Source organism: Gossypium raimondii, chromosome 8 (genome assembly GCF_025698545.1).
Source record: "Gossypium raimondii isolate GPD5lz chromosome 8, ASM2569854v1, whole genome shotgun sequence".
In the NCBI taxonomy this organism is placed as follows: domain Eukaryota; kingdom Viridiplantae; phylum Streptophyta; class Magnoliopsida; order Malvales; family Malvaceae; genus Gossypium; species Gossypium raimondii.
The window spans coordinates 61290798-61300638 of NC_068572.1; the positions used below are offsets into that span (position 1 = coordinate 61290798).

General features: G+C 30.0%; 2 protein-coding genes across 2 annotated transcripts; both read right to left on the minus strand.

Moving 5' to 3' along the window:
* Positions 1-1809: 1809 nt before the first annotated feature.
* On the minus strand, positions 1810-3781 carry LOC105792837 (transcription factor HY5). Its single transcript, XM_012621642.2, has 4 exons — positions 3596-3781; positions 3124-3307; positions 2879-3035; positions 1810-2047 (listed from the first exon to the last, which is right to left on the minus strand). Exons 1-4 carry the CDS (start codon positions 3690-3692, stop codon positions 1976-1978), a joined length of 510 nt encoding a protein of 169 aa, XP_012477096.1. The 5' UTR covers positions 3693-3781; the 3' UTR covers positions 1810-1975.
* Positions 3782-7333: 3552 nt separating this feature from the next.
* Positions 7334-9640, minus strand: LOC105792836 (protein OVEREXPRESSOR OF CATIONIC PEROXIDASE 3). Its single transcript, XM_012621641.2, has 3 exons — positions 9025-9640; positions 8226-8564; positions 7334-7683 (listed from the first exon to the last, which is right to left on the minus strand). The coding sequence occupies exons 1-3, from the start codon at positions 9589-9591 to the stop codon at positions 7534-7536; spliced, it is 1056 nt and encodes a 351-aa protein (XP_012477095.1). The 5' UTR covers positions 9592-9640; the 3' UTR covers positions 7334-7533.
* Positions 9641-9841: the final 201 nt, after the last annotated feature.

Below are 9841 nucleotides of genomic sequence, written 5' to 3' on the forward strand. Positions count from 1 at the left end.
AAAACAGGGTAATTATTATTTTACTTCTCTAATTCTTCTTTTATTATTTATTTTATTTAATACACATGTCATAATTTTAATATGTCATTATTTAATATAATTTAATTTTTAATATTTTTAATATTTTTATTTATAATTTAACATAAATACAGTTAATTAATTGTATTATTTGATTTAAATATAATTTATAAAATATTTTATACATTTTAATTTAATATCATCAATAGTCGTTTTATATTTTTATTTCACGGCTAACGTTGTGTTTGCCCACCACTAGTTTTTATCAATTTGATTATCATTATTTAAACTTTAGTCAATTTGTATTTTTTTAGATGAAATTTTGATTAAACAATTAAAATTTTAATGACACTTATGTGACGGCCTGTTTAATAATCGATGTGTTTAAACAAAACTTTTTTCCCTCTTTATAGCCTTTTAATTTAACTTTCTTGTTTTGAAGTTACAAATACAAACAATACACATTTGAATCTCTAATCAAAGACCAACGACACAAAAGCACAATCAAATCAATAATAAAAATATATCTGAATATAATCTAGAATAAACATAGATAAAATGTACGCATGGTAAACAAAATTAAAATCTCGATTTACAAAATCCAAACATAAAATTTACAAGTTATCACAATTTCAACCTCTGCCATTTTAACTTTTAAATGTTAATGTATTTCAACTTTAACCTAATGTTTTTAAAACCAAAGGGTGGTTCAATCGATTAAACTGTTATTTATTAATCTAATCTATTTGTTCGGTTCAATTGATTAAAGTATTAAAAATATTAAAAACAAAAAAAATCAATTCAATCGATCCAACTAACAATTCCAATCAGTCTAAACTTTTCTTACGATTCAATCCTCAATCAATTTCAATCATCAATCTATATGGTCATGTAAATAAAATGTTTCACTTGAAATTGAAAATAATAAATTTCAAAATATTTAAATAATATAAAATTAAATTAATCAATTTGATAATAAAACAATTAATTTAATCCAATCCCTCACAAACTTGGCCAATACTTCTTCAATCGTATCGTCGAAACAATTTTAAAAATTTTTAACGTCAATGCCTTAATGAATGTGAAATAGATACTCTGAGGAGGATGTTGGCATTTCGTACTCTGCCTGTCATTCGTGAATCGTGACAATGGGCTCACTTTTCATAAATATTCAAATAAACAATACAATAAATAATATCTATTATTATTAAATGGTTAAAACCCTAAAATAAATAACCATTTTTTCCATTCCATCGTTCTATATAAATTAACTTTTACAAATTTTTTTACTTGTACCCAGTAAACGACAATATTTTAATTATTACCGAATCAATAATTAAATCATTAAATTTTTTATTCTAACAGAAATTTAATAATTAATTTAAAATTTAAAATTCATAAAATCTTCTACAACTTAATTTGCAAAATAATAATTAACGTTAAAAGCAAAATATTTGAATCAGACTAAACCAACCAATCAGAACAAAAATTGACAAAACACCAACCTTCAGAAAAATAATATCGAACCAATTGAAATGTAATGTAAATCATTACATCACGAACCATTTTTAAATAAATTTTTAATAATTAGCTTAGCCGATTCATCCACCTTCCGGTTTTAAAACACTAATTAAAATCTAAATTACTGGTCTACCTAAACAAAATATTAATGTTTAAAATACTTCTTTTAATATTTATAATATGATAAAATAAATTGATGCAAAAATCATAAATTGTAATGTACGTAGCATCTAAGATGATTATTATTTTCCCCAAAAAAGATGATTAATATTCTTTTGATAATTTACTTTTATGATTAAGATTAGAGAGAACCAAAGTTCCAATTGTCATGTTTTGCTACTTCATTGCATTGCTAATAGAGGTTTTTTTCCTAAAGCATAAAATTAATATATTTTTAAAAAATCCCTTTATAATTTTTTATACCCATGCATTTCCTTTAAAGGGTTCCATCAGCTGCATTTGAACTGCCATTTCCACCTCTCCTGCTAGCAGTTGTGTTCTTCACTATCTGCATCCACATTTAAAATATTTAATATTTAAACAAAATATTTCAATTTCACAAACATTTTAACTATTTAAAATTTAACGTCTAAAAATGATAAAAATACCATGAAAATTCTTATACTAAAAGCCAAATTACATTTTCCCTTATTTATGTTAGATCAAAGAATTATTTGATATTTTTAATAAAAACTTCGTTCATTTCTATTGTCAAAAATTAATCATTGCATATTAACATGATATACTATCTGAATTTTTCGTCAACCATACCGAACGTTAACTATAAAAATAGATTAAATTTGTATTAAAAGCAATCAATTTGCTTTTTATCTACTTTATAAGGATTAATTTACTTATTTTTAAGTAGAAAAATAAAATTCAATTGAACTCCTAATACTACTCTATAGTAATTTTACCGTTTAGCCCTTCTTCCTAACTTACCTAACTCCTGACACTGCATCTGCAATATGCTATTCCTATTTACTTTAGGAAATTTCTAAAAAGGAAAAACTCTTGAACTTTCCATAAGCTTAAAATTGGGTAAGAAATCCTATAATTTTATAAGAACATTACAATATTCATCGTATTTTTGAGAAAATCCTTAACTATATTCTATTTCAAGTAATGGATTTTAAGGTTGAAAACACTGTATATTTGTGTTCGAAATGTAATTTTCAACTTCAAGGTCCCGACAAAGAATACTAAATATCCCAAATGCTTCCAATTAGAATGATAATTATGAGGTGAAAGTGATGTTACGTGGTGGTGATGATGATCATGTTACGTTGATGTATGGATGGATTTAAAGAGAAAAAAAGATGATAAAAAATTAATTTACTTGTCGAAGCATCTGATTCTCATTGTGCAACGTGGATAGCCTCTCTTCTAGTTCAGAGTTCTTCTTCTCCAAGTCTCTAACTCTGGTTTCCAGTTCATTCAAGTACGCCTTTTTCCTTTCCCTTGCTTGTTGCGCTGATACTCTGTTCCTCAACAACCTATTTTCAAAACAATAAAATGTATATTGTTAATTTACCATAATGCCACTACCAAGGGTAAAACGGTAATTCCCAGATATAGTTTTACCTCTTTAAGCGCTTGTTTTCTTTATCCGCTGGGCTTCTCCCTCTCTTTCTCTGACCGCCTTCACCCGATGGTTGAGGCCGGTCCGGTCGGGTCAGTGAACAGGGTTCGCGACCGGCGGCCGGAGCTGCTGATGCTTCGCCTCCTATCTCAGGCACTCTCCGGATCTCTTCATCACTTTCCATACCTTTGAAACAAAAAAAAGAAAAAGAAAAACAAATATACAGATCAAATTTTCAGTGCAATCAATGAAAATGCGGTTGATCTGGATCGATTTTCTCGAGAAAATAAAAAGAAAAATACACAAAAAAGGCTAAAAGTTTTACAAATACCATTTTCTACTAACGAATTGCCGGGTGATGAGTTTAGTAACTCTTTTTTCATAATAAAGAACAAAAAAACGAACCATATAAATCATTTTCTCATGAAATTTTGAAATTTAAACGTCGTTTTATAGCTTAAAAAAATGGGTAACCTTCTTTGACTTCAACTTGAAGAGCAGAGCTTGAAGATCTTTCACTGCTTGAAGGTAAGGAACTAGCTGCTATTGAACTCGTTCCTTGTTCTTGCATTTCTTCGTTATAGAAAAAATAAAATAAAATTTAAAAAAAATCCGAGAGATTTTTTGGGGAAATGGGAAGAAAAGCGGGATATCTATTAATGTTAATGGAACAAAAATTAGAAAGTGTTTGCAGTGTTGCAGAAAGAATTTTAGCCGTTGGATTTGTTATGAATCTAAGGGATGTTAGTGAATGAACGTGGAGTTATGGTAGCCATGAGGAGTGTCGTTAATCAAAGGCTAAGGGAAGATAAACGTGGAGGAATGATATCCGTTTGATTTGGAATTGATCGTACGGTTGGGTGGGAACTGAGAGGATGGGATGCAATGAATTGGGACCACGTTGTGCTGGCTGACTTCTGCAAATATATTTTTTGTTACAATATGAGTCGAGACTCGAGTCCCGTTTTTTTCGTATCTTTTGGATTTAGTTTTTTTACTTTTGGAATAAGTATATAAAATATTTTATTAAATTTATATTTATTACAATATTATTCTTTTATTACATATATTCTAAATGAATATGTTTAACATTAAAATATTATACTTGCGAATTTAACAACAACAAAAATAATATTTGTGTATAATTTGATTAAAATATCCTTTTATTTAAGAAGAACAATATAAACCAATAATAAATCTGACTTGAGCCTATTACACAAATATTTTAAAGTTATAAATTTAATATTTTAACCAATATTTCTTTTAATTTTTATAAATATATTTTTACATAATTATTTTTGACCCTCAGTGTACCATAATTTAATCGTATATATTACTGAATTATTTTTATAATAAAAATTTCACGTACAATTTTGGAATGATGTACATAAAATAAATTAAAATACGATACAATAGGATTAAAACTAATATAAGTTGATAATTATATTAATATTAAAAATATAAATATCTTCAATCAAAATATATAAATATCTGAATTATTGATCCAATAAATATATATATATATATATATATATATATGGTCACGTGCACGAACGTGTTTTTTGCACTGTAAGATTTTTATTACAATAAAAATATATATAAAAATAACCTACGTTGTCCAAAAGGGCAAGGATTATTAAATATAATAAAAATAGGGTTTTATTTTTAAAATAAGTAAATTAATTTTTAATATTTTGATACTCAAAATTAAATTTTCCATTGAATGTCCTAAAACTCAATATTATCTGCATTTTTCTGAATATATATGTGCCCAAGAAAAATACATTTAATATTCATATAGAAATATATGCAATTTTATCATATGAAACCCCCAAAATATCTTTTGTTTTCTTTTATTATTATTATAAAATTTGTGTGATGATTTAATATGTCTAAATAATGAAGCCAGCTGCTGCAAAACCCATGATAGTTAATTGTTAGCTACAAAATTATGTATTCATCCCTATTCTAACTTTGGTAAGAAATTTTGGGGTTTAGTTGAAATTTAATGAATTTTTTATCGAGTTTAATTTAGTACAAAGATCAATTTGCTCGAGTTTGCTGGATTAAACTCATTTACCTAAAAACTTTTTCCTATAATCAACGAATTTTTAATATTAATTATTTTTAAAAGTTAAGTGAGAAAGAATTGAACCATATGCCAATGAAGTAATACATATATAATGCATAATTAAAATTTATATTTAAGATTAATGTAATTTTTTACCCTTAAATTTGAAATTAGATTCATTTTGATACCTCAACTTTTTTTGAGGGTTCACTTCGATACATATGTCTTTTTGTTCACTTTGGTACCTGAACTTAACAACTAGGTCTATTTTGATCCATAAACTTAGAAAAATGTAAAAGTTTAATGATGCGATGTTGAAAGATCATGCTATGTCACTACCTAAAAATAAAAAATTTTAAACTTTTCAAATGATAACTAATACAATCTCAGAGTGACATCACGTCGAAGCTTAACAGAATTCAAGTTTGAGAATCAAAACAGAATTAGTTGTTAAATTCAGATATCATAATGGACAAGAACATATAAGTATCAGAGTGGAACAAGTTGTCAAATTTAATGACTAAAATTGATATTAACCCTTATCTATATTGAATTAAGATTTTCATTTATGTTAGATAATAATTAAATTTAGATTTATATTAAAAAATAAATTAACAAAAAAGAGAAAGTTAAAAGAAAAATATTACGTCGATGCATCGAGTGATAAAGAGTTTAATATATTATTGAGTAAAATATCGAATTCAAATATCATAATTGAAAAAAACAACTCTGACGCCATTTATAAGTTCTATCCGGTTCAATTTCAAATTTAACTAAAGTTTGTACCCTTAAACCTTGAAATCAACCAAAAAGTGATTGAAATAAACTTCCTTTAAAAATTATAGCAATGGAAAAGCCATTTTTCACACCCCAAACCCTAAAAAGATTTGGATTCTTTTCTCATTGCTTGGATTTTTGCTTTTAATAAATCCAAACCCATTAAAATTTTCCCCAAAAAAGTAGGAAATTTTACCCATTTTATACAATTTTAAAGTCTAAATGAATGAATTATTTTGGGTAGAAACTTGCACGTGATATTTGGGCAATGCCATTAATGGCTATGACTTGTATAGGGAGAACATTATATGTTAAATTTGCAATTAGTTAGTTGAAACCTAAGATCCATTAGTTCACATGTAGTAATTAATATCGTATAAACGTGATATACGTAATAAATCAACACCACGTCGCGTTTTAAACACAGTAAAGTTATAACAGTTTTTACAAGCACTAAACTGAATAATTAACAACCAAATCAATTCAAACTAATTACACCAACTAACCAAAACAAATCCGAAAGAGAAATCGCATATTTACATGTTTAACACACGCATCATATTTATATTTGTGTTTTGATAATTTATATCGTATTTATATTAGCACCATTAATACGAAAAAAATTATAACACGTTTCATGCATATATGAATTGCCAATATACCACTTAAAAAAAGAACTAAACACGATAAACTTGCAATTACGACAAACACGAAATGAAAATGTGACTAATTTATGTCACTCAGACTCAGGTGTGAGGGCTAGATTTAGGTTTTTCTAAGTTTTTTGTTGTGTCTCGGACATAATATACTTCAAGAAAAATGAAGAGTACGAATGACTTAAACTATAACCCCCTAATTTAAATCTCCGCTCTTGAATGGAACTGTAGAGTTCTAGTTGGAAACGACGACATTAAGCTGAAACCGGGTTATCTAAGTTAGCAGAATGAGGTTAGATAAAGCAGATTTGGGAAACAAAATAGATTCGAATAATGAATATCTAAAGATTCGGTCAAAGTGTCATAAAAGCTCCTGTACTAAGAGTTAGATTGCATTTTGCACATCTATTAAAAAAATTGGATCAAAGAGCAAATTAATCATTTCTATAAAATAATTCATTTATTTATACTGTTAAAAACTGACGTGCCACGTGTACATCATATTGGTGTACAAAGATCAGCTTTTAACCGTAGGAACGGATGAAATTTTATCAGGACTAGCTCGCTTTTTGATCTAACCTACCAGAATTATTTTACCTATTTTTGGAGTAGAGGGCAAAATGCAATCTGACTCGGCTTCTATGATACTTTTACCCTAAAGATTCCTATCCGAATCCACAACAAATAATAAACCTTACATCACCACAGTAAAAGAACGCATTGAATAGTGTCGGTTACCCAATTTTTTACTATACATTGTCATCCCTAAACAGTAAACATCATTTTCCTGTTCAAATAGATTTGAGGAAACATAGGCTTTTCAGGAAATAAAGATTATTTACATTTCCGAGAAGCAGCGCACATGTAATGTAACCGCATTGTTCTAGATGCTGAACGTGCGGCTTGTTTCAATCCGAAAAAACTGTTTCAGAACCATACCTTCGATATGGCTGGCGATGCTCAGGAACTCCATCCTCGTTGCGCTTATCCTCGAACCATTTTACGACTCTTTTTCGGGGCAAATTTGTTACTTGCACGATGCTGCTAATCATTGTGTTCTGCATTGTTCATGGAGAGCATTTGATATGTGAGATCATGCTCCCACAAAACAAACTTTAAGGTCGAAAAGAGCAAAGAAAATACAGCATTTCTTCCCAGCATGATAAGCATATCGAAACAAACTAGGAAACCTGAGGCTTGACCGAACAGGCAGCATATATAGATATAGAAATAAGCATCATAGTATATGGATTACTCAAATGCTATGTTGCTCTGATTATTCATATTTGGACACCGGGTAATAGGGGTACAATCAGTTTACAAAAAAACTCAGAAAAATTGAGCTTGTATCCAATACTCAACCCCGAGTCAGAATTGTATTAGTTTTCTGATAATTCCCCACAGTTCGAAAGTACCCTAAATATAAACTTCTGAAATCAATTCCAATCCTCGAATAATATTAGCCCGAAACCACTCTATATTACTTCCAATAACTGCTCAGAGGCTCAAACACTCACCGACATTGACATGTACAATGATCAATTCAAGAACATAGATAAAGTGGTAGTAATATAAATGAATTTTCTTCAATTGGACTTACAGTAGGTCGCTTCGATCTTCGATAAACTTTTTCGAGGGTGTCGATTTGCACTTTCTTCAATCTCTTTTGAGCAGACCATCTTTGCTGCATCACATGGATAGGCTCTTTCACCTTGGGTTCATGTTTCACATTATCCATTGTTGTCTCAAATGCCAGAGTTTCTACATGTTTGGTTTCAGGCATTGGTTCCGGTTCTGGTTCTGATTCTGGTTCCGGTTCCTTCTTAACTGGTTCATCAGGCAACGTAGCACTTATCATTAGAAGCTCCGGGGGTGGCTCACGGAGCAATTCGAGGACCACAGCTCGGTCAAGACATAGCTCTGCAGCAAGAGTTTTAATCTAGGAAAGCAAGGAAAACAAAGATAGATTTAGCATTACAAAGCAACGATTTTTCAATGCTAATATGCTCCTTATATTTGAAGAATCAAACATAGATATCGAACATGGGTACTTTCATGAAGGAAAATGAAAAGTCCAAACAATAAGTATAATCAATGAAACAAGCATGATACTCCTTCCAGAGAAGTTTTTAAAGTATTGTCCGTCTAGAGTCAACGGATCTTTCAACGGGGTCGGGTTGGTATTGCTCCCGCCGTGAACTTGGCTCTTCAGGCAAACTCTTCAAGCATAATTCTAAAGGTAACATTCAAACATCTAAATTACTAAAAACAAGAAATCTGCCAAACCCAATTAAATTTGAGATAAAATTAACAATTGGGTTATCCGCTTTCAATTCATTGATTCACTTTGTGCAGCGATAAATGCAGTGTATACATGTATATATATATGAACAACTCACACTGGTTTTACGGCGGCCGACTTTGAGAGCAGCGGCCAATCTTCGAAGCTGCCAATTCTTAAGCTTGACAGGCCTTTCTTCTACTTCATCGTCGTTGCCGTCTTCCTCGCCGTCATCTTCCACCTCTTCTTTAGCATCGTTCGGGGCTGAGCTAAATCCTTCAAAATCGAAATCCCCAAATGCTTCAGCCAACTCATTCGCAAGCCTATCGATGTCTTCTTCATTTATCTCATCACCTTCATCATCGTCATCTTCCATGTCTGGATTATCATTCTTAAGGTCTTCTTCCAGCTGTTTGAAAAGAGCTTCGAACGGGTCTCCCTCAAAATCCTCCTCTTCCTTCTCCACTAATCCTTTTTTCTTCTCTTTCTTCAATCTCTTTTTCTTCTCAGTGCTGGCCGGCTGGTTGTTCCGGCGGCGAGAGTACGCCACCGTATATCGGCGGCGAGACTGAGGTGCCGGAAGAAGATTGAAATATCTCGGTTGAGCTACGGAAACGCGTCCTCTGTATGAAGATTGCAAAATCCGTACGGATATTGAAGAGTTCACTGACAAAGCAGAAGCCATTGAAGCAAAACTTGAAGAAATAAAAATAAGGGTTTATGGTTTATGATTTTAGCTTTATCCATTTGGTTAGATCGGTGGCGAAAAAAACCAAACCAAAATACGGTTCATAATAAATAAAAGCTTAATTGTAAATTGACCCCTAAACTATAATTCATTTCTTAGATTGGTCTTTAAAGTTTTTGGAGTCAAAAGTATTACCTAAACTATTAATTTGGTCTTATTTTACCAAAAAAGTTTATTATTGGATGCA

Coding starts and splice junctions, on each gene's coding strand:
- LOC105792837 (XM_012621642.2), bottom strand. CDS start 3,692: ATGCAAGAACAAGGAACGAGTTCAATAGCAGCTAGTTCCTTACCTTCA. Junction 3,036..3,123: donor GAAAACAAGCGCTTAAAGAG/GTAAAACTATAT, acceptor TTTTGAAAATAG/GTTGTTGAGGAACAGAGTAT. Junction 2,048..2,878: donor AGAATCAGATGCTTCGACAA/GTAAATTAATTT, acceptor ATGTGGATGCAG/ATAGTGAAGAACACAACTGC.
- LOC105792836 (XM_012621641.2), bottom strand. CDS start 9,591: ATGGCTTCTGCTTTGTCAGTGAACTCTTCAATATCCGTACGGATTTTG. Junction 8,565..9,024: donor TCGGCCGCCGTAAAACCAGT/GTGAGTTGTTCA, acceptor TTGCTTTCCTAG/ATTAAAACTCTTGCTGCAGA. Junction 7,684..8,225: donor GAAGATCGAAGCGACCTACT/GTAAGTCCAATT, acceptor TGAACAATGCAG/AACACAATGATTAGCAGCAT.